Genomic DNA, 25,868 nt, shown 5'->3' on the forward strand with positions numbered 1-25,868 from the left:
GTGCCTTATAACAAAGCTGCCCTACATTATAGATTATAAACAGATATAAAAAGAAAAATGAAAATGTCAATCAATGTAGCTAAATAATAAAACAAAAATTGTGAGGATTTTCAGCTTTTTTAGACATCTGGTCTTGATATCTAATAATCATTCCTCTTCATTGAAAACTTTTAGGTTGCCAAAGCACTAAAATTCTATTGGTAGGGGAAAAAGGAAGGTATAGTTCAAGAATTTTTATATGGAGGAAAATGAAGTTCTGAGGTGTTAAATACCTTAACTATGAAAAAAGTCTCCTATGAACTCAAATCTCCTGCTTCCAAGTCCAGCACTTTGTTCAATATAGTTACACTGCTTTAAAATATCTCTAATTTAAATAAATTCAACCACCATTAATAGTGTAACTGGTTCAAATTCAATCTCCTCTATTTAGTACTTTATTTGGTTGAATTTAGCAGGTTGTCTCTTAAGATACTTCCTACTCTAAATACATGATCTTTGATCTCAAAAAGTATCTAAGATGTGACCAGCAGAAAGACTATAATGAATCTATTAGAAAATAGCTTTAGCATTCATAAATTGTTAAAAATTCAATATTATTTATTATTTTAAAAGTCAGGGAAATAGAGTTAAGATTACTTGGTTCCTACTTATATTTGAGCTACTTTGCTTTACTTTTACAAAGGGGAAACTTATTATTTGACTTTGAAATTTATGTCTTGGACAGAGATCTGATCAGATACCCCAGTCAAATATAATTCATTACCAAGTCCCTGAATTCCTGGTCTTTATTACATTTAATTATGATGAATGGTGTGATAAGCAAAGTTGCCAAAAAAAAAAAAAAAGTTGTTCATTAAGGAGAAAATGACTTCCCCGACTTTTTTCTCAACAAGGAGTTGATTCAGGACAATTTAAATAGACTTTTGATGGCAAGAGCCATCTGTATCCAGAGAGAGGACTATGGGGACTAAATGTGGATCACACATAGTATTTTCACCTTTTTTTGTTGCTGTTGTTGTTTGCTTGGGTTTTTTTCCTCTCATTTTTTCCTTTTTGATCTGATTTTTCTTGTGCAGCATGATAAATGTGGAAATATGTTTAGAAGAATTGTATATGTTTAACCTATGTAGGATTACTTGCTGTCAAGAAGAAGGGGGAAGAGAGGCAAGAAGGCAGAAAAAAATATGGAACACAAGATTTTGCAAGGGTGAATGCTGAAAACTATCTTTGCATATATTTTAAAAAATAAAAAGCTATCACTAAAATAAAAATTACTTCCCTGAAAAGGTGGCCTGTTTTTTTTTAATTATTTTTTTTAATTTTAAACCTAACAAAAACTAAATAGGAATTTTCATATGCAAAGTAGAATTTAAAAAAAAGATTATACATAAAATTACTACTATATATAGTTTGCTTATCCTTTTACATATGCAATCAATTAAAAAACAATTTTCAAGGCTCTCCTTTTGGTCTGAGCTTCTTTTCTGTTCTCTTCTATGCAACTTTAAATTGCTTCAGTGACTCTCATCTGTCTTTTCTTTCTGTTTTTTGGCAACCTTCTTACTAGCTTCCCTTGATCTAAGCTTTCTTCCACATATATATTCACACATCTAAAAAGGAAAAGGAAAAATAAAATATTTGTAATAAATATACATCAACAAGCAAAACTATTTTCAACACTGAAAATGTCGAGAAACCTACATTTCATAATGCACTTTGAGTCCATCATTTCTCTACCAAGAAATGGATAACATGCTTCACCATAAATTAGTTCATTTTACTGAACAAAGTTTTTGGTTTTTTTTTTAATATGTTCCTGTTATTGTGGAAATTTTATCTAATTTTTGCATCAGTTCATACAAGTCATTCCAGTTTATTCTGAAATTATCCCTTTTGTGATTTCTTACAACATAATATCCCCATACATTCATATTCTACAATTTCTTCAGTCATTTCCTGATTGAGAGATAATCCTGTACTTTCTAGTTCACTGCTATAACAAAAAGAACTGCTATGAACATTCTTACATGAGTTATTTCTTCTCTTTTTTGTTCAAATAAACATTAATATCATTTATTTTAATATGGCTTGATTTCCCACACATCCCTCCCAAGTAACTACCCTTTATAGCAAATATATATTTTAAGTAGAAAAGGAGAAAGACAAAAATATTCACCAAAATCAATAAATGTATTGAAAAAATTTGGCATTATATACAGTGTGCCACACCTATGGAATTTGATTTTTGCAAAGAAACAAGGGATGTGTCTTTTAACATTTTGTTTGGGGTCAGCTTGTTCTTTATAGTTTCCCAATATGAGTTTCTACTGTTTTACTGTGGTCCTTTCCACTTCTATTGCTATCCTATTAAATTGTGTGACAAGGCTCTATTTTGTTCAATGTGCATCAGTTTTTTTTTTTTTTTAATCTTTCATTTATCCATGCTTCTCTGTATTCATCATTCTCACTGTTTCTTACAGCATAATATTCCACTGCCTTCACATAACACAATTCATTTCACTAGTCCCCAATCAATAGAAATAACAACTTGGTTTGGGTACTACAAAAGCTGAATATTTTTGTGTACACAGAGCCTTTCTTTTTGTCAACAAATTCTTGAGGGATACATATGCCTAGCAAAAAAAAAATTTTTTTTGCAGTCAAAAGATAAAGGCACTTTCTTCATTTCATTTGTTAATTCCAAATTGCTTTCCAAAATGGTTCTGCCAATTCAGAGCTCCAATTCATGATTATACCTATTAACAACCATCTTTGAAATTTACTATTATGAGGTGAAACATCAAAGTTATTTTGATTTGCATAACTCTTCTTAAAAGTGATTTGAAGAATTCTTTCAGATAGTTATTAATGGTTTTCAATTCTTTTGAAAACTGTTTGTTTATATTCTGTCCAACCTAATACCCAATTATAAAGCCAACTAACCACTATGTTCCCTGGAATATTTGCTGTCATCTTAACATTTTTTCTTTCTCAATTAATTCCATCTTCCTAGCCATCTTTTCTTCTGGTGAAAGAGTTGGAATACTCCTTGTTCCCCACAGACACTTCTAAGTAAAGATTCCTCTTCAGTAAAGATTTCCTCCTTTAAGTCATTTACTCCACAACTACTATCCAATCAAAATTCTGCCAGCTGTTATCTAGAATCTTCTATGCAACTTTAAATTGCTTCAGTGACTCTCATCAATGAGTAAGTTCCTGGCTCTCAATATTTCCTCCTCGACTGCTACCCTTAAACTAAGGAGATTTCAACATATATATTGATACACCCTCATACATTCTAAGCTCATATTTCCTTAATCAACTGATTTCACATAGCCTCTATTCCACCGCATTACAGAGGGATAATCATGCTGTATATCTTGCCAACAACATTCATAAACTCCATATCCATGTGCGTAGCCTTTGAAATTCCCTGATTGGATCACAATTATTGCCATTCCATCTCTACCTCGGCTTTTAACACCAAACCATGTCCTTCATAATCACAGTGATCTCCAACCCTTCTGGGTTTCCTAGGCGATCACCTCACATCGGCCAGATTCCTTTCCCTTCCCCATCTTGACCTCTTGGGAAACGAGTGTCTGTGCGGTCCTCTTTTCTCAGGTCCCTTTTGCCCTTATCCTTTTATCAGCGCTGCCCTACCAATGCTTAACTTTAATCATTACCACCATCTTCATTCCCAACATGCCCTCACACTTCAATATGCTGTTGAACAAAGCTGAAGAAAATCACAAAACTTTCTGACTGAATCAAATAAAAATAAATACTAATGGGGTCCTTACTAAAGTAAGTCAATCCTTTTTTCACCTCCCTAATGGACTCACTATTGCTTTTCATCCCTCCTCAAACTTCCCGTGGCTATGCCTCCCCTCACTATGTTCTACACAGTTCATGGAAAAACCTGAGACCACTTGCCAAGGGTTCTCTCCTTTCCCATGTTCCTCAACTCACATTACTCGAGTCCCTTCTGCCACTATCTCCTCCTTCACTTCTGTCTCACATGAAGAAGTGGCTTTCTCCTTCCAAACTAAACCCCAATCTGGCCTGGCCTCTCCAGCACATGGCCTCCTCTATCATTCCCATTCTCCCATGTATCTTCATTCTTTATCTCTTGCCTGCTTCCCTACTGATACAAACTTGTCCATATTTCCCTCATCCTCAAAGAAATCTCAGTTTACCTATCTTATCTATCCCCTTAGACTGACTAGAAAAAATGTAGAATGATCCCTTAGTGATCATTCTACATTTTTTCTAGTCAGTCTAATAGGCTAGTATTAGTACAAGAATTATATTCATTAATGCATATTTTACATATATTATGCCTAGGGATAATTAGAAAAGATAAATCCTTTCTTATTATAAGCTCCAAACTTTAAATTACCAGCTATAAGTTCACTGTTCATAACACTGACTAGAGGACATTTTAGGTGATAAGTGCATGATCAAGCCTAGAGAGAATGGTATAGCTTGCCATGATATGGAAAGTCCCCCAGTTTATTTTTGTACTCCTACCTACACTCTCTTGCCCATCAGTCTTAGTCAAAAGAGATAACCCTTTCCTTACCCATCCTATGACTACACATGCTGATGCATCCTTTCTAGACCTCCTGGATCAAAATCAAGGCCTATTAAACAATAAAACTCAGTATTTTACTTTGGCTCTTCTGTGAGTCTGAGTACCAAGTACAATAAAAGTAAGGCCCTAGTAAGGGAACATCTCTGATTGCAAGGAATATCTAAGGTCCCATTTATTGAAAGGATCGAGTCCCTTTAATAAAAGCTTATTGGCTCAGAGCTCTGTCTCCATAGTTTTCTTGCAGAATGAGTAATTTTAGACCCCATAATGCTTAACACTATGAGAAATTCACTTAATCCTCATAACATCTGATGGCATGTGCTATTATTATTTCTATTTTACAGATAAGAAAACTGAGGCAAAGAGGTTAAGGCCAGGTTTGAACTAAGGTCTTCCTGAATCCAGGCCCAGCACTCTGTGCACTATGGCACCACCTAACTGCACCTCTCTAAACTTGTATCCTCATCAGTAAAACCAAGGAGCTTTATTGTATGTTCTTGAAGGTACTCCATTGTTTATTAAGGACTGTTAAGGAGTTTTTAGTGCTAGCAGAGTTCTTGCATTTTGCTGCTGTTTCTTATGTGGACCGCTTCTTCCTCATCCTACTATTAAGTGCCCCACACTTGTCTTTTTGGATCATCATATTCACCAGAAACACTGAACCCAGAAAACACAAAAGACTCTGAATGTGACAAAGTATCCCCTCCTACCCCAACTCTCAGCTGATTTAATTTGTTGTTTGTGTCCTTGGGAATCAAGACAGGCATCAGTCAGTTTAGACCAGACAGAGAAGTTGCTTCTGCATCTGAGACATATGCAGATAAGCAGATCATCCTATCTTCACACTATAGCAGATCCCAAGGGAAAAGAATAGTTTTTGTCATTGTCTTGCTTCTCTCCTTTGGGAGGGGTTTTGTCCTTTTCCTGCCTTTATTGCAACTTTCCCCCACCCATACTATGCCCCTTTGGGTGGACATTTCTGGTATTTCTTCTTTCCTTTGTCTTACTATTAAAAAAAAAATGCAAACTTCTATATGGATTGTGAACTCTTTGGATTCCATGTGCACATTCATTTCTCTCATAATAAACCTAGTTTTCATGTAAGTTTCAAGAAAATGTCATTGCCTACTGATAACCTCCAAATCCTGTACTTTTACAAAAACCTGGAAGAAAGTGATATCAGGGGAGGAAGAGAAGGATTTCTGGTTTTTATTTTTTAATTTCTTTTAGTATTTATTTTAAATAGTATAGTTGGTAGATTAAAAGACTAAAGAAAATTAGCTTGTTAATGAAATCACTTATTTTAATAAAATACATTGAATGATTTTGTTACAGCTAAAAAGATGTTCAAATAGAAAATAACCGAACAAAACGAATGTAGATGAGTGTAATAAGACGCTATGTTGCCATAAAAAAATAGCAGATGAGGATTTTAGGGAAATGTGGGAACACTTGTGGGAACTGGTGCAGAGTAAGATAAGAAGAGGCATGGCAGTCCTAGGTACAGAGCCTGCAACAATGCAATACATACAATATCAAAGACAGCCTCAATCAGACTAATTGTGGTGACAAATGTGATCCCACAAAGATGATGAAATTCTCCTCCAGCTAGAAGACTTAGAGGATGACTAGAAGAGAAAGTCATATACATCTAGAAGCATAGTCATTTTTTAAGTTTGGTTTTACTTTAACTTCTTTGTTACAAGGAAAAGTTCAGTAATAAGTGATATATAACAGGAAAGGCCTAATGTAAAAACAAAATTAGCTACTGGGTAAAAGTAAAATCTTTCTGAAGATTTTTTTAAATCTTGAAAGCTGGCCCAAAATCTTTAAAGTAATAGAAATGGCATAAGGTGTGAGGCAGAAACACCCAAACACCTTCACATTATACTTACAGACTTCTTAAATGAAAGATTTTTGTAACTTTAACAATAAGGAAGAAAGCCTTAGGTTACTTAAGAGTTTTGGGATCTGATCCTTTGTATGCAGAAATCTGTACCTCCCCAATCATGAGGATATTGGTGGAATATAATGAAAGCCTGTTTCCATGTGAAAAATAATAAAAATCTCTCACATACAAGAATTTATAAAAATGGTAGTTTCTATTAGTAGACTACTGGTAGACAATTCTTATCTGTATCTTAAGACAATGAACTGTTTATTTTCAACTTTCCAAAAGTATTAAAATGGATTTTTTTTTAATTTGTCATTTAAAAACTATCATTAAGTTCGATATCACAATAAATGAAAAAAAATTGTACAATTCAGGAAATCTGACAGCAGATGTAGATTTCATCTCTATTTTTTTTTAATTGTAAAACACATTTTAATATTTCAAGTACAAGTATGGCTTTGTTCCTGGCTCCTCTCTAACAATATGACCTCAAATTATAAAACTATTTTCTTATTTAATTTATTTAACAACTGGATAGTTCATCAATATGCTATTATTGTAGATTCATACTACAGTTTATCAAGGAGCAAAAAAATCTCTATTTTGACTAATGGAGTAACAGAATGTACAATGCTAAAATTAGAATTAATACACTATGTCTTTCAAAATATCTAGGTATAATATAGAAATATACAAGAATCTAATGTAGTAGGGTTCAACAAAGCAAAGAAATAGATATAAGAGATAAAATAACAAAGACTCATTTGTTAAAGTGGGATCATTTTGTTTTAAGTATAATTATTACATTTAAGACATTTTGACTTTTCTGTATTCCCAAATAATAAAATTGTTTTCTTACCTGGGATACATTGCTAACATAATTCATGTGGGCAGTACTTTCCTTATCAATTTGATTGCAGAGATTCTGTAAAGTAGATGCATATTCTTTATCACTTTTTATTCTCAGTGCCATAAACTTCTTTACTGTTTCCAAGAGTCTTAATTCCCAATCTTGCAATTTTAACAGTGCATCATGTGAATTCTTCAGGTCACTTCCAAATCCCATCTTCATAAAGCACTAATACAGGTTGTAAGAAATTCTTTTAATCAGCATGTGTCCATATCTGTAAAAAGAGAAAATTTTAATCTAAAAAGGAGCTTGGCTCTCCAACAGTACATATTATGGAAAAAGTACTAAACTGAGTTTGGCCCTTACTAGAGTGTTAACTTCTGTTTACATACTATTTAAAACTGCAGTGAGAGACATAGCACAGAAATGTGTGGACTATAGGAGACCTCAGGGATATTTGGGTTCAAGTTCTGCCTCTGATATGTTCTGGCTGTGAAGTCATTTAATAATTCAGCGCCCCAAAGAATTTTCTAAAATACCAAACTGAAGAAAAAGTACCAATATGTATGGATCAGAGGAAGCTCCTCAGAAGGAACTTTCTAAATTGATTAAACCACTTTATGGTTTAGTAGATCTGCTTTAAAAAACAAAGAAAATTTACTAGTCCTACCTCCATCACATGATAGCACTTTGTAAACTATAATCTTATAACTATATATATGTATATATGATAATATTTTTAAAGCAAAATATCACTATAATTTCTAATTATGCAAACTTCATCTAAAACTTGTCAATAAACAATAATCTGTTATTAAATAGTAATCATATTTCCTGAAGACTACAATAAACTTTACTTGTTTTGTATTCGTTTTTTTCAAAATAAAGTAACTGAACATAAGATGAAAACATCTTTTTTTTATAATCTTAATATATTTCAAAGTCAATTTAAGCTGACTTGCCTTAAACTAGATAGCAAAAAGGCATTTTTTTCCCTTTCTTTCTGACCTTTGTGATTTGATCTAAAAAAATGTTAGGTGTTAAGACTTTGCAAATGCAGAAAAAAGAACAGCCTTATTTCCAAGCAAATGGCACATATCTAAATAACCATTAGTTGGGGCAAAATGTGTATGAGGAAAAAGTCAGTAGACTCTTCATACCCTTGGGTCCATAAATTGCACTACTAGACACATGAACAAAGGTCACTAAAAAAGAAAAAGAAAATGAAAAACATGATCTTCTATATGACAAAAAAAGCCATAGCATCTCTTTTTATGGTGGCCAAAAAAAAAAAAAAAAAAAGGAAATGATTGATAATGGACTGGAAAAAAATTGAATAAATTGTGACACATGAATATGATACAATATTATTAAGCCATTAAAAAGAAAACCAACAAATCTGAGTTCCAGGGGGAAAGGATAGTTAATGTAAAGGCAGAAAAGTGGGAGATGGGAGTGGCATTTGAGAAGAACTGGGAGAAGACCAGTTTAGGTTGGCCCTTAAAAGGAAGATAATGTATAATTAACATACAAAGAAAGGATCAAATTATGTTGTGAAGGGCTTTGGTTTGACTCTTTCTGCAGCTTTGTTAATAATAATTTAGTTATATATCCATTCACAAAGTTTTCCAAAGTTTCTATGAATTCATTTTTGTCATTTCTTATGGCATGGTAACATTGTTATATTCATATACCATAATGTGTTTAGCTATTCTCCTATTTTATGTTTAATCTTTAAACTCCTTGGGATATATACCCTGTTGTAGAAATGAGGTGTCAAAAAGCATGCAATTTTTCTAACATAATCCTTGTTTTCCAAAGGATTCTCTTCTTTGTTCTTGTTACATAAACTTGGAAAGACTTTATGAACAGATGTAAATAACTTTTGTACTAACAAATCCTACAGCTTTTATTTGTTGAATTTGAGATAAGTGATTCATCAGCGTTACATACTTAAGTAAATAAAGCAAGATTCAAACTCAGTTTAACAAAATAAATTTGTAAAAACAAATGAGATAGCACAGTACCTGTCATATAATAGGCATTATATAAATAAATGTTTATTCTCTTTCAACTCTAAAAAAATGTTCTAAATACTATGCCTCCAAAGAATGACATAAATATTCAAGAAACAATTTTAATACTTCTGGATTTTCAGAAACTCTAAGTTCAAGTTTTAAAAAGAACTTTATGTTTTATCACTAACAATATATTTTTGCTACCAGCATTCTATAAACAGAGATGTAGCACATTTATGCAATTGAAATATACAGAACATCTAAAGAATAGGCTTTTCCCATTTAGGCCTTATCAAAAGAGTCTGATAGTATCACATTTTCTACTGAAGACTTTTTGTTTTTAAATTATTTTACTTCATTGATGGTGAAAAGAATGCCTGCTCTGGCCCCATCACCTCTTGGATTCTTATTCACTTAAAATACTGATACTTTTTCCTAGAAATCTTCCCTGATTCTCCTTCTAAATATAATACTTCCCTCTTCCTAGACCTTACAAAGTATTCTGTATCTCTGTCATGCAATTAACATGTACTACTTTATATTATTGTTTCTTGTATATGCATCATATTTCCCACTCAATTTTAAAGTCCAAAAACTACAGAAACTATAGTAGAAACTATAACAACTAAATTTTGTACCTCTCTCAGCATTTAACACAGTGTTCTGAACATAAAGAGTAATTAATAACTAAATTAAATACAAAGTAACATCAATTTTGGGAATATTAAGATTTTTATCTCACTGAAGACATTTTTAAAAAGCACTTTATAATAGAAATGGATATGAGAAATAATTTGTTTTATCTATATATAATGGAAATTAATATGAGAAATAATTTATTTTATATTTACACATACACACATACATCTCTGAGGTCCTGAATTCCAAATTCAGTATTTCCTTGACCTCCATCTACATCATACCTTTTATAAATATAAATCAACATTAGTCATATATTCATATAGTTTCTTTTCAAGATGAAAGACATATAGGAAAAGCTTCATGCAAAAAAGTGGGATGTTATCTGAGATTTGAAGAAAGCCAGGAAGCAGAAATGAGGGCAGAACACTACGGGCCTGCCAGGGGGAAGGGGATAGAGCAGAAAGCCAAAGAAAATTCTCTTAGTCAAGAATTAGAGTCTACTGTGCAAGGAGCAGCAAGAAAACTAAAGTTCCTGCATGACAGAGTGCATTTTAAGGAACAAGGTATAAGAAAAATCTTTAAAGTCTTTAAAAGCAAGGGATTTAATATTTGACAGAGGCAACAGAAAGCCACTATATTTTATTGAATAGGAGGTAACATGGTCGGACATATGCTTTAAGAAGATCTATTTACCAGTGCAGTGGAAAATAGACTGTAGTGAGGCATGTGAATTAGGTGAAAGAAGGTACAAGTGAGATGTGTTCTCAGCAAATGGTTTAATTTTTTTTTCTGTGAATTTTGAGCAATCTCCTTAGCCTAGAGAGTGAGAAAGAGTATCATCAAAGTCTGAAGGAAATGGGGAAAAGGGGGAGAAGGGAAGAGCAGGAAGAAAAGCAAAGGTGAATGTTGAAAACTATCTTTGCATATATTTGGAAAAATAAAAAAAACTATTATGAAAATAAAATAAAGTTGGCAAATAGGAAAAAAAAGGTTTGAGAAGATTTTTTTAAAGTTTGCAATAGCAGCTGTGAGGAGTGGAAGAGTAAATTGATTAATATAATATAATAAGAGTCCAGATGAGATTTCAGAAAATAAAGTGGTTAGTGGGTCCAGTGAGTATGCTTTTCTGACTTTCTCCAGTTGTAGCTGTGAAGGGCAGAAGTAATCTAAAGCTGGGAATATCAAAGCATGATCAGTGGAAGAAAAAGGGAATCAGCTATAGAACTTATTCACCAAGAGGTCAAAATAGAAAAGGGAGGCAAGCATAGTCAGTATATGAAGTTATGTCCTAGGAAAGAACTGAGAATTCAAGGGACTCAAAGTCTCTGTGAACACAAAGCATTATGAGAAAAGGAAAGATAAAAGGATAAAAGATTTCAGTGTAAAAAAGTATTAATAATTTTTTTTAAATGCAGACAAGCAATTTTCTGTACCATAAAGTATTCAACAAAGCCAATATTTAGTTTCTACACTGATTAGTAATGATGTAAAAATAATTTTTTAAATTTTATTTTAAAGGGCAAGGCCAAAATGGCAAAGAAAAGGCAGGGATTTGCCTGAGTTCTCCCCAAAACCCTTCTGAACACCTTTAAATATTATGATTAAACAATTCCAGGAGCAGCAAAATGCACAAAAAGACAGAGTGAAATAATTTTCCATCCAAAGACAACTTAGAATGTCAGCAGGAAAGATCGGTAACACCTGGGTGAGAGTGGAATACAGTCCATTAAAGGCCTCACCAACATAGACTCAGTCCCAGTCTCAGCAAAACAGGAACAGGCTTGAGAATCAGCAGTAGCTGCTTCCAAAGCGCTCAGCCCACAGACAATAAGGGAGTCAAAAATTTGGTCAGAAGGAGATTATAGAGACTCTTTGCTAGCACTGAAGCAGGACCCTTGCTTTGCTCTACTCAGATCTGAGTCATAGTACTAACTGGCAGTTCCAGGATGAAAAAGAGCACTAATACACCAGAGTTTGCAGCTACAATAAAGAAAGGGACCCTTCTCACATTTTTAGAAAATGTGTTTATGGTCACTCAATCAGTTCAGTTCTGAACTATCCTCTTCTCTGGAATCCTTTACTCTCTCATCCTTTCATTTATCCCATATCATGGACTATTCCCATCTGCTACCTTTACTCCCATGCACACATGATATTAAATAAAGCTGATAAAATCAGGCAATCATGTTGACTAGTTTCATTACAATTTAATGCTATGTGATCTCATCTGGGCCTTACATGTAGCTAGGAAAATTCTATCTCTCCAATAAGTTTACTCTTCTTTTCTAAGCTTTTTTATTCCTCTTCAAAACTCTCCTGGCTCCTCTTTCTTTCAATCTCTCAGCTGAAAACTTTGCTTCATATTTCACTGAAAAAATTGAGGCTATTTGCTGAAAGTTACTTCTTTTTCTCCTTTTCCTTAAATTATATTATTCAAATATCTCCTTAATCAATCAGTCTTTAACTTAATCAATAATCATTTATGAAGCAACTACTATATGCTTAGGCATGGTATTAAGTGGTAGGGATACAAAAGGAAGCAAAGGCAGCTCCTGCCCTCAAGGAACTAGAGAAGGAAATCACAAACTACTAGAATCTTTGCCAAGAAAGCTCCAAATGGGGTAATGAGGGGTCACATATGACTAATTGGGTTAAAAAAAAAAAATCCTAAGCTAATAATGAAGAAAAGCAAACCAATATATAGAAACAAGTAATATACAGGATAAGTAGGAACTGAGAAGCCTTTCTATAAAAAATGGCATTTCAGTTGAAACTTAAAGGAAGAGAGGAAACAAATAGGTCAAGTTCCAGGCATGGGAGATAAAGAAAAAAGCTCAGAAAAAAAGATGTTAGTGTAACAGTCATGATGTCAGCATCACTGCAACAAAGAGCAGATGACAAGGACTGAGAAGACTACAAAGATAGGATGAGGATAGGTTATAAAGTTCTTTCTATGCCAAAGACAAAATATTATATCTGATTCTAGCTGCAATAAGGAGTCCCTGGAGCTTATTGACCAATGGAGTGACAGAGTTGGTCCTGTTCTTTAGAAAAATCAGTCTGATAGCTAAATGGACAATGAATCTGAATGAAGAGAGACTTGAAGCAGACAAATACACCAGTAGACTATTAATCCAGCCATGAGGCTAATACAAGCCTTAACTAATGTGGTAGCAGTATCAGAGGAAAGATAGGAGCAAAAGATGTAACAGTGAAATTGATAGATATAATGATGAGTCAAAAATATCAGTTGTGAGACTGAGAAGATGATTTTTCTCTCAACAGTAAAATGGAAGCTAGGAAGAAGAGAAGGTTTAGAAGGAAAGAGAATGAGCTCAGTTTTGGAAATGTTCAGTTTAAGATCTCTAACAGACATTCAGTTCAAAATGTCTAAAAGATGAACTGATGCTGAGTGAAATGAACAGAACCAGGAGATCATTATATATCTCAACAACAATACTGTTTGAGGATGTATTCTGATGGAAGTGGATCTCTTCGATAAAGAGAGCCTTAATTGATCAAAGATGGACAGAAGCAGCTACACCCAGAGAAAGAACACTGGGAAATGAATATAAACTGCTTGCATTTTTGTTTTTCTTCCCGGGTTATTTATACCTTCTGAATTCAATTCTCCCTGTGCAACAAGAAAACTGTTTGGTTCTGCACACATATATTGTATCTAGGATATACTGCAACCCATTCAACATGTAAAGGACTGCTTGCCATCTGGGGGAAGGGGTGGAGGGAGGGAGGGGAAAAATCAGAACAGAAGTGAATGCAAGGGATAATGCTGTAAAAAATTACCCTGGCATGCGTTCTATCAATAAAAAGTTATTTTAAAAAAAATGTCTAAAAGGCAGTTGTATAGGGGAGACTGGAGGTCAGAAAAGAGCCTGAGACAGGATAGTTAAATCTGTGAATCATCAGTATTGAAATGTAATGAAATCTAAATGAAATAGTATAGAGGGAAAAAAGAAGAAAGATTAGACAGAATCCTGATAGACACCTATGATTCAAAGGAGAAATATGGATGAAAATCCAGCAAAATAGATGCACAGATTAAATAAGTAAGAGGAAAAAATATGGCATGGTGAGATTCAAAAATCCTAGAGAGAAGAGAATATCAAGAAGAGGATGATCAACAGTACTGAAGATTACGAGAAAGCAGAGAGATGAGAACTGAGAAAAGGACATTAGATTTGGAAACTGAAAGATCACTGGTATCTTTGGAGAGAATAGTTTGGTTGAATAAGGGTTAGAAGTAGGATTGTAAGGGGTTAAGAGGAGAGTGAGACTATTTCAAAGTCCAATTCTTTTTATGCAGCAAAATAACTGTATGGACATATAGATACATATATTGTATTTAACATATACTTTAACATATTTAACATGTATTGATCTACCTGCCATCTGAGAAAAGGAATGGGGGGGGAGGGGAGAAGAGAGGAAAAATTGGAACAATAGGTTTTGCAATTGTCAATGCTGAAAAATTACATGCATATATCTTGCAAATAAAAAGCTATAATTAAAAAAAAGAGAGAGAAGAGAGGAAAAAATGGCCTTTTTAAGGAGTTTAGCTACAAAGAGCAGAAGAGCTCTAAGGACACAGTTATTGAGAATGGAAGGATGAAATAAAGGTTTACTCATAATGGAGGGAAACATGGCAATGCTTATAAGCAGTAGGGAATAAGCCAGTAGACAGAGATTGAAAATAAGTGATAGGGTAGGATTGACAGAGGGAGACAATGTTGAAGGAGACAAGATGGAGTGGAATCACTTCATGTGAGATGGGGTTAAGGAGGACATAATGGCAGAAGGCATCTGAGTGACAGGAGATTAGGAAAAAAGGAAAAGAGGGAGCTCACAGTAAACAGCCTCTATTTTTTCTGTAAAATATGAGGAAAGGTTCTCAGCTGAGAGGGTAGGATGAGAGGAAAACATATTAGATTTGAAGGGCAATGAAAAGGTTTAGAAGAGTTGCTATGAACAATAGGACAGAGAGATAATAAGGCAGATAAAGACTGTCTAGCAGCAATGAAGGCCCAAGTGAAGTTCCATAATATAAATTCATAATAAATCTAGTCAGAATAATTGTGTGATTGTCTCTATAATATAAATTCATAATAAATCTAGTCAGAACAATTGTGTGCAGGAGTGAAGGTAGCAAACTATGAGAATGATCCCAGACTGAGAGCTTGGCAAAATGAACAAGTTTAGCCATCATCCTCATAATAACTGCCCCAAATAACCCATGCGCCACAGAAGCTGCCACAAAATACTTCCTCACTGAAGCCACTGCCTCCATAATAATAATATTTGCCATCACTTGCAATGCATGGTTGACGAACCAATAGACACTATTTCAACTCTCCGACCAATGAGCCTCCATCTCAATAACTCTAGCCCTATCCATCAAATTAGGCCTCGCTCCATTCCACTTCTGAGTTCCTGAAGTAACACAAGGAATCCCATTCCTAACCAGAATGATTCTTCTAACATGACAAAAAATTGCCTCCCACATCCATTCTCTTCCAAATTGCCCCATACCTAAGGGGGCATGGGTTTGAAGAGGACAGTATAAAAACTGAATTGGTACATGAACAGGTCAAAATGGGGAAAAGAAGAGGGAGTGGCCAATATAAGGAAGATGGTCTAGGAGAGAACTGAGGGGTCAAGAGATTGGAGATCATGGTATAGACAAAGAATAAAGTTTTGTAAGCAAAAGCGAAGTAGAGGTAAAAAGTGAGAAATCAAGTAAGTTTATTCAACATTCTTAAACACAGAAATGGTACATCTTTGGATGACAGCAAAAACAAGAACCTTTGTGTGTAGTTGAGATAGGGTAGAGGAGTAGCTTATGAGAAGTGAGTAATTTGAGTAACTGAATGATTAAGGTATTTGAGAGAAAGCTGTAGAAGTCCCCTAAAATGAGAACAGAAGTAGGGGAAGAAAAAGTGTTGAAATAGATACTAAAGTCCATGAGGAAGGAGAATGACTTGGGAATTTGTAGATAACATCCACCAGGATATTGATTGGATGGCAGCTATGAATAGTATGAACCTCAAAAGAAGAGAGATTACTGAATGATGGATGCAGGAAGAAAGCTAGAAAGTGGAGAGCAAAGAGTATTCAACCACTGAAACAATGAAAATGAGTGAAAGTATAGACAATACTAGAAAGGGTGGCTAGGAAGGTTTCATCTGAGGGGAGCCAAGTTTCCCTAATAGGTAAAGTAGATGGAACGAGTGGGAGCAGAAAAAAAATTAAGATGGTTTATTGCCTGTGCAATAGGCATTCCAAGGGCTCAAGGAAAGAGCATTGTTGGTTAAAATTTTCAAGTGGGAAAATTGAGAGAGGTGGTAGATGTCACATACAAAAATAATAAAAACAAGCAAACAAACAAAGCATGATCCACAATGTCAAATGCTACAAAGAGGTCAAGAATGAGAATTTTTTAAATGCTTTTAGATTTGGCTATTAGATCATTAGCAACTTTGGAAAGAGAAATTTCAGTTGGGAAGTTAGGATGCAGAGTTAAGAAAATAGACAAGAAGTAGAAGCACCAATTGTACATTGGCTTTTCTAGAAATTTAGCTGCAAAAAGGAAAGAAAAGGGATGAAAGCTTTTGGGGGTGGATATAACACATGAAGGTGTTTTGATGATGGAGGAGAGACTGGTAGACATATATACTTGTTGCTGCTATATATGCTGGAAGCTTTTTGTGAATAGGAATTGTTTTTGAAACAGGGAAAGATTAAAAATTAGTGAGTGAAGCTGATAGTAATCTGCTTGAAAAGACAGGATGGAATTGGATGACTTGTACATACAGAGAGGTTTTCCATGGCAAAAAAAATAAATGTGTTTTCATACTCAACAGGGATAGTCACAGTCTACCACTTTGTGTTCCTACTTCATAACCAAAGAGAAGAGGAGCCAAACATTCCTCTATTTTCCTTGCCTTCTATCTTCTGCTGGGCTCAATGTGTCCCTTGAGGGAAGGTGACAAGAGGCCTTAATTACCTTTCACCCATATGGTAAGTGAATGTGTTTACTACTTTTTCTTAGTTAGGCATTGTGTCTTATGGCTTGAAGGCTATTCAAAGCCTGCTTTCTTGAAACAGATTCTCTTCCAGACTATATCTTCCTTCAAATACAAGAGTAGTGAGTGAAGATGATAGTAATCTGCTGGAGATGACAGGATGAAATTGGATGACTTATGAATGTAGAGAGATTTGCATTAGCAAGGAAACAAGCACCTTTTCATAGAGCCTCTATTCCTAAATGTGCTTGTTGCTCTCATTAAAATATAAGTAGACATACTGGCAATACAAAAATAAAGAATAAAAACAATTCCTATTCACAAAAAGCTTCCAGCATATATAGCAGCAACAAGCATATATAGAAATATTTATATCATGAATATAAAATGACCAAGTCAAACATATACAAAGTAATTAAATATAAGGTGACTTGGGAAGGAGGAAACTAGCAAAATAAGGAATCGGGAAAGGCTTCATGCAGAAGATGGTGCTCAAACTGAATCTTTATGGGAGTGGCTCTATGAAGAGGAGATAAAAATGAAAAAACCAGAGCAGAAGGCAGTATGTTAATTTCTTCATCTTTCAGAAATCTTTTGGATGTGAATTTGTATGAACAATTTAGATAAACTGTAAAACAAAAACTAATATCAAAGCTGTCATCATCGCTTGCTAAATATTTTTTTAAATGTATTCAAAGGAAAATAGAATCAAGAAAAAAGGATCTGGTCCAGGAAAGTAGGATCTGAATAGTTTCCAAGCAACAAGATACAATACTAAGAAAAAGCTTAAGTAAATACATACACTCACATATTTCAACCATGAAAGATAGCTAAAGCAAGTAAGAGTTGAAAGGGATTAGACCAGCTATCTAATCCAACCCTTTCACTAAAGGAATTCTCAGTATAGCACAACAAATGGTCAGCCATCTTATGCTTTAGGATGTACAAAAAAGGAGACCCCATTACCTCTCTTGCAAGCCCATTCTACTTTTGGAGTTCCAATAGTTAATAAAATTTTCTTGACAAGCTAAATTTTGCTTCTTTTCAATATATAACTATTGCTCCTAGTTCTATTCTCAAGGACTAAATTTAACAAGTCCAGTGCCTCTTCTACATGACAGCCTCTTCAAATACCTAAAGACATCTATCAATCACCATCCCTCCGACTCTTCTCTTCTTCAAGCTAACCAAGTCTAGTTCTTTCACCTGAAGCTCATATGACATAGCCTCAGGTCGCTTTCATGATTGAAGGAGATTGCCCTCCTCTGGACACTCTCCATTTTGTCTGTGTCCATCTTAAACCATAGCCACTGAATTATAGAGCTTTATCATGTCACAGAAGTTACCCCATCTTCTTGAAGGTTACATTAATAGTACAACTCCTTGGGTCTTTGACCAAGTTTTGACTATGTATCTAAAGTGTCTTTCATATAAAGTCTAAACTAATTAAAATCAGGAAGGCTCATGACTAGAAAGTTAACCACAAGATAATTAATTCTTTTGACCACAGCAATTTCTTAATAGGCAGGGTATACAGTGAAAAGAATGTTGGTTCAGAGGCCTTTAGTTTAAGTATCTATCTCACCTGCTTAAGTTACCTGATCAGAGATGAAACAATGACGTCCATTATTACCTCATCTATTTGGCATAGTATTTTAAAAAATGACAACTATATCAACAAAACAAGAAAAATAAATTTAAGTAATAAGCATAATTAAAGAAAAATAAAAATTAACACTTTTTGCAGATGACATAATGGTATATATATAAAGAACCCTAAAAAGTCAACTAAAAAATTAACTAACAATAACTTCTACAAAATTTCAGGATATAAAATAAATTGTTAGTACTTCTACATATTGCTAACAATTCAACAAGAAGAGATAGAAAAAGAAATTCTATTTAAAATTAGTACAGATATAAAATAATTGGGAATCTACCTACCAAGATATACACAAGAACAACATACAGACAGTTCTTTCCTTACCTAAGGAGATCATTCAGCAAATTTCTACTTAAAGTAGATTTTTATATAATGAAAAGTCAGAAACAGGAGGAAAGTAAGGAGAGAGGCAGGCAGTAAAGAACCCAATACTCCCATGGAGGGAGGGGGTTGGCACATTATTCAAAGACACATGGACAGAGAGGGGAAGAGAAACACAAAAAGGCCCAGATCAGCCATATGGGGCCTGGCCAGAACCAAGAGGAAGAATACAAAGGGCACAGAAATGTGGGGGCTAGACACAGACGCAGAGAGGAGAGGGCTGATACATGGTTCCAAGGACAGACACATGGTAACTGAGTGCAGATGGGCAGAAAACATATGCAGGGTCCAGACACATTGGCAGGCAGGCAAGCAGAATGGGACAAAAGTCTTCTCTCAGTTCCACAGTACAATGGCAGTAGTCTCTCCTGCCTTCACTTGAGAGGCTGCAGATCTCTGAGCCAAGAGGCAGGAATAGAGAAAAAGTGCACAGTAAAGGACATAAAAGTTAACATACACTTTTTTTGTTTCTGTTTAGTTGTTTCAGTTGCTTCCAATGCTTCAAGACCCTAGTTTAGCATTTTCTTGGCAAAGATAGTGAAGTAGTTTACTATTTCTTTCTCCACTTCATTTTGCACTTGAGGAACAGAGACAGAGTTAAATGGCTTGCCCTGGTTCACATAGTTAGTGAGGCTGGTTTTGAAAATGAGTTTTTTAATTCAAAGCCTGGTGCCCACTGTGACACAAAATACCCATCGATGTTTTTAAGGAATGAGGATTTCTTTCAGAATTCTTTGCAAAAAGTCAAATTTATGTAATGTGAACTTATATAAAGAAAGAACTATGAAAAACTGTTTACAAAAATAAAGAGACCTAAGTGGGAAAATATTAATAGTTTACAGGTAAGATAAGTTTATTAAAAAAAAAAAAACACTACCTAAATTAATTTACTTATCCAATGCCATACCAATTAAACAACTAACAGAATTAGAAAATATAATGACAAAATTCATGTAGAGAAAAAAAAAAGGATAATCTTAAGGGGAAAAAAATGAATAGAAATAGACATAAAGGGAGCCTAGAAGTGCTAGATCTCAAATATATCAGAAAGGAATAATTCCATCCTTCCTCCCCTCAACACCTTCTTTGCATACTGGTTAAAAATTAAAGAACATGATAATGAAAAGATTGGCTAAATAACACAGGTAAGCAAACTTATATACTAGCCTAATATACAATAAAAAAATGCAGCTGTTGAGATAAGAATTCAGTATTTTATTAAAAAAAAAAACTGGAGAAAATTAAAAAGTAGCACAGAAGAAATTAGAACACCATCTCACACTTTATATCAAGATAATCTCAAAATAAGAAACATGATCTAGATATAAAAGATCAAACCATAAACAAGTTAGAGAAAGTAAAACAAAGTACCTATGTACCTATTAAGAGCTATGGATAGAAGAAAAGTTCATGATCAAATAAGAGTGTAGAAAGGTAACAGAATTAAAAAAAACAATTTTTTTGATTATATAAAATTAATAATTTTTGAACAAACAAATCCAATAAAACTAAGGTTAAAAAAAAAGAAATAATTGGGGAAAAACTTTTGCATTATATTTCTCTGAAAAAATCTCATTCACTTACAAGAAAAAAAGCTATTCCCTAGCTTATAAATGATGAAAAATAATTCTCAAGGGAAGAAACTCAAGGCATCTATCTTAGCTGATGTGAACTTTAAACTAGCTTGTGAATTTTAAACTCAGTGGAGTGGACCCCAGCAAGGCCTCTATTTATAGTTAGGGGCAGGGGAATAAAAAGAAGTTGTTGCCCACCAAGACAGGTGCAAAAAGCTTAGATTGTGGTAAATAGGACTTGGGTAACCACACATCCAGGTGCAAGCCACTTGGGTCCTAGTAGATAGAATGCCAGAAAGCTTGGGTCCTCCTACGTGTTTCTATTACTTGTTTTTCTCAAAATGTGGCCAATGGTTAGGAAATAAACTGGAGAGGAGGGGAAAGAGGGAAGGAGGAGGGAGGAAGAGAGAGAGAAAGAGAGATCCCTTATTGATTTCTGTAAACTTCTATTAAGATCCTTAACTTCTTTCTTGGTTAGCTTTTGATTAGATTTATATAAATCTGGAACGGATATATTAAGATTCTCCCACTATTATAGCTTAACTATTTCTCTAATTTGATTAACTTTCCTTTAAGTAGATACTATGTTTTTAAGTGTGTATATATGTGTGTACATATATATATTTAAATATTGATATTGACTTTATTATTATTATAATTTACAATAATATAATAATAATGTTAATAAAAGGATAATTTGGGAATCCAAGGTAGGAATGAGCAATGCATGAGTGAAAAAGATGTATCCCAGAAATAAGAATTAGTTTTCCCTAAAAGGCAAAGCTATCCTTCCAATCTTTATAATTTGCTTGGCTCCTGCCCCTCTTGGAATAGCTTTCTAATCATCTAAAGAACTTAAAAAGTATCACCCAAAGGGAGTCAAGGTCCCTCCAATTAGAAAGATTTCTGTAGAAAACAGGAATCAACATATTCTGCCCAATTAACCAGACATATTTCCACATAGAAGGAGACAGAAGGAGGAGAGAACAAGTCAAGATAAACTAAGCACCATTAGGGCAAACTAAGCTTCCTTTTCTTAACTATTTGCTAATTATTTGCAAATGCTGAATTTTTTCCCAGTATCAACCCTGAACTACCAGGGTGCTGGTGTTAAGCTTATTCCAAACAGCTAGTCATAGTGCAAGAATAATGAATAAAAGATGAAAAAAACTTAACTCTTACTATTACCACACTAGTAGAGGACTTAAGCTGTCCACCTGTTATATATTGTTCTTGCAATGTGACCAACTGTTTGGTGGACTAGCATGCTGAGCCTACCCTCTGTGTAGGATAAGGTCAAGGGCTGCACAAATGGGCAAGTATGCATAAGTTAAAACCTGAATTATTGAAGACAATGTACAAATCAATGAGATTAAATCAATTTGAATGTTTATGTAATATTAACAAAATGCTACATAATGTGACAGTAATATTTAAAGTCCAAAAAATATTGACTGAAGAATGTGACCTAAATAAAATAAAAACATGGCTGAAAGGTAGTCATTAAAAGAACTAATACACAATTTTTAAAATCACAGAGACTAAACATAAATTAGACAATGAAAGAGAAAATTGGACTATGTAGATTGCTAAATAGCATAAAATAAACTTGAACCAAAAATATTTTGCAATTCAAACTGAAAATATAATTTTAAGGATTTATTAAGTAATATAAGTGAAATAAAGAAAAAAGCAATCTTACCTTATTAATCTTTTACAGTCAGATCGCAATTAAAATGATAGGTCCATTTGGGGACATCACACTTTTAAGATTTTGGAGAACTTGCAGAAGAGAATGATGAAAATGGTCATAGGTCTATCTCAAATACACTGAAAAAAAAATATTTTAAAAGTTTGACTTTGTCAACCTGAAGAAGAAGGTTAATAGCATACATAGGCTTAATAGCTTACTCACTTCAATATGTCAATAGTTCTGTGCCTTAGTAGATGGCATTCATGACTTGCTGTGGCCAAAACAAATTCATCCCCTGATGGCCAACCTTCTGGTGATGGGCATCTCCAAACATTGCTACAATGGTCCTTGGACAACAGGAAAACAGGACATCACCATGTTCATACTTAAAAGTTTTCTAACTTAGTTTCTAGACTATGCCAGGGTGTATACCACAACAGCATAAATCTGGAGAACCCAAAGCTCTATACCATAAAGAGGCACTGGGCATAGAACTTTAATTAAGAAAAATGAATAATAATGATGGTTGACCATGACCCCTGTGGAAAGGGTAAAGTGGCTACATTTATATTTGTAAGACAACAGTTTGTCCAAAAAATTTCTGAGAATCAGTAAACTACAAGGTGAGTCATAAATATGATATGGCAACCAAAAAAGCTAATGTGAATTTGGGTCACAGATTTCAGGGATAAGGAAGTAAAATTGTTGTATTCTATCAATTTATTATTCAAACAAGCATTAAGTTAAAACTACATGCCAGAAATTTAGGATCCAAAGACAGAAATGAAATAAAACTTGTCTTCAAAGAACTTATACTTTATTAGAGAAAATAACATTTACACAGATATAGTACAAGATACATACAAGGTAAAAAAATAATTTTGGCAGCAAGAGGCACTAGTATCAAGGAGAATCAAGAAAGGCCTTATGTAGACAGTGATCCTTGAGCTAAGATGTAAAGAGCTAGGAATTATGAAAATTGGAGATATAGATAAAGTACATTCCAGATATGAGAGAGAGTCTATGCAAAGGCTATTTTCAGAAACTGAAAATAGAATGATATCCAAAGCAAGCAGACCAGGTGAGTTGGAATATAAATTATATAAAAGGTAAAATATGCAACAAGGATCAATGGAACACATGAACAATAAGATAGAAGAGAAATTTTCTCTAGATGTCAAGCCCTCTCAAAACTCTCCAAAACATAAATCATAAGCCAAAAATATAGCAATTTCAGCTGTCTCCATTGTCTAGTACTCCAAATCCAAAAAAGATTTTTAAAAATCCTTTTAGTGTTACCCCCAACCGTCACCTCTCTATCAGAAATGATAGTCCAGCAGACTCAATAATCTGACACAGGCTTTAAAAAAAAGCCATCCCTCACCTCACCCCTCTCCTTCTCTCCAGTGCTTTGGATACAGCAGGTTCTAGGTTGCAGAAGTTTGCCTTGGCCATAATAAATAGGCAGTGTAGCTACAAGCCTTAAAAAACAAAAGCCAGTCTAGCATCTCAACACTATAGCACAGAGCCTAAAAAGATCTAGACAGACAGTGCTAGGAGAAAAGCCCTCCAGTTCTCGAAGGCTCACAGCAGCTTATCTGCTCTACTGACAAGGACCAAAAGGAGTGGGATATGACCCCAGGATAAGACATTGTGGGGAAGGGGAAGGAAGGCAGTACTCCATTAACTGAAAAAAAGACTCCATGATATAGCTGGGGCCAGTTCTGAAGAGACCTAGACTAGAGAACTGATTGTTGCCCAGCATGGGAGAAGTCTGAGAGGCTTTGAGATACCACCTCCAGAGAAGCCACCAGATCAGAGGATAGTCAGAAAGTGGATGGGAGAAACTTTAAGGGGAAGGATGAGGTGGAAGGGGGAAACTAAAATGATCAAAGATTTCAGAACAAAACTCCAGAACACTGAACATAAGCAGATAAACTGAAGAAGTTCTCAGTAGCTGGGTGCAGCTGACAGAGAGAAACTGGAATATTGATGGAATCTAGGAGAAGGCTCTGACAGAGGTCAATTTAGCAATGTGGTCCCCTTCTCTGGAGAGGTCGTGGGCTGCCTTGCTGTGTCCAGCCAAGAAATCCCATGTCCCTAAGGTTAAATTATCCTTACAAATTTGCTTATGGCCCATGCAATCTTTGCTGAACCCCTTAGAGCAATCATTATGACTCTATCTCATGGTGTCTCTCTTCTCAGCTCCCCATTATGACTCCCCATACTCCCCACGTGGTGTCTCTCTTCTGATCCCCCACAATGTTTTCATGGTATCTCTCCTCTCAACCCCTCCCCACAACCATGACTTATAATGCCTCTCTCTTCAGGGTGCTAAATCCCTTTTAGGGGTTAGCCTGCTAACGTCATGGGGTTTTCCTTTTCTCCTTCTCCTGATTAAATGTAAGTTCCACTAGGGAACTTGTCTTTTCCATTATTAAGTATTAAAATCCCTTTCTTGTTCTCTCACACTATTTATTATTTACCATTCCTAGTATTTTTGGTGTATCTCTTAATTTTATCTGTAACCTCTTCTTCTAAATAAATCTATATTTTGCCAAAGAGAATGCCCATTTTGGATTCTTCACATAACTGGGCCCCAATATTTGGTGCTCTCCTAAATTAACACCATTTGGTGCCTACAGTAGGTACATCATATGTCAGCCACATCAAAACCAACAAGGAAAATATTTAACAATAGAATGGCCTACAGAGCTAGTAAATGGATCAAGCATCTATGAAGATTGTAAATCAAAAGAAAACGACCCAACACTTGAAGCAGATGTGATAAGAGCATGAAACCATAAGATACTGCTTCTGAGTAGTCCAAAATAAATATGAGAATGAAAGGAGAATTTATGGGCTGCACAATACAAATGATTGACCGGAATCTGAAATGGCAAGTCCCAGCAAATAAACAAGAGAGAACAATAGTCTAGGAATGCAAATACATAGAAGTGAAGGTCAATCTAGATGGGAAGCCAAAACAAAAAACACTAAAATAAAACATGTTCTCTATACAAGCAAAACTTGTTGATCTCAAAGATAAATATAAAGATAACCCAAGGGTCGCAGGTCTCCAAAGACATTGAAGTACAAAGAAATCTTAAAACCATAAGGCAGGAAATAATAGAAAAGAACTACCCAAACATCTACTGGTCATTCTACCATCTAGGGAAGGGGGAAGGAGGAAGGAGGGAGAAAAATTGGAACAAAAGGTTTGGCAATTGTCAATGCTGTAAAATTATCCATACATATAACTTGTAAATAAAAAGCTATGGGGAAAAAAAAAAAGATAGCATGGGAATAAAATCAATAAGATTTGGCAATTGATTAAAAAAAAAAAGAACTACCCAAAATGTCTAAACATAAAACACAGAAAAGAAAATGAAATATTAACTAAAAGAATTCACAAATTGGGGGCAGAGTCAAGATAGTATATAATAGATAGGTCTTTTGAGTTCTTCCTGGCTTCCCTCAGATCAACACCAGATCAAGCCTCTGAATGGGTTTTAG

General features: G+C 34.4%; 1 protein-coding gene across 2 annotated transcripts in view; it reads right to left on the reverse strand.

Moving 5' to 3' along the window:
- The window catches only part of FER (FER tyrosine kinase), a 244,817-nt gene extending 222,337 nt beyond the window's left edge, over positions 1–22,480 (reverse strand). The window contains exons 1-2 of one of the 2 annotated variants that reach the window (XM_051994832.1): positions 22,362–22,480; positions 7,351–7,615 (exon numbers count right to left, since the gene is read on the reverse strand). In XM_051994832.1, coding sequence (XP_051850792.1) covers positions 7,351–7,563 — 213 coding nt within the window. In that variant the 5' untranslated portion in view covers positions 7,564–7,615; positions 22,362–22,480. Of the gene's footprint in view, positions 1–997; positions 1,697–7,350; positions 7,616–22,361 lie in introns of those variants that run through there. The other variant, XM_051994841.1, reaches the window with a different exon arrangement.
- Between the last annotated feature and the right edge of the window lie 3,388 nt (positions 22,481–25,868).

The sequence above is a fragment of the Antechinus flavipes genome, chromosome 1, assembly GCF_016432865.1.
Source record: "Antechinus flavipes isolate AdamAnt ecotype Samford, QLD, Australia chromosome 1, AdamAnt_v2, whole genome shotgun sequence".
NCBI lineage: Eukaryota > Metazoa > Chordata > Mammalia > Dasyuromorphia > Dasyuridae > Antechinus > Antechinus flavipes.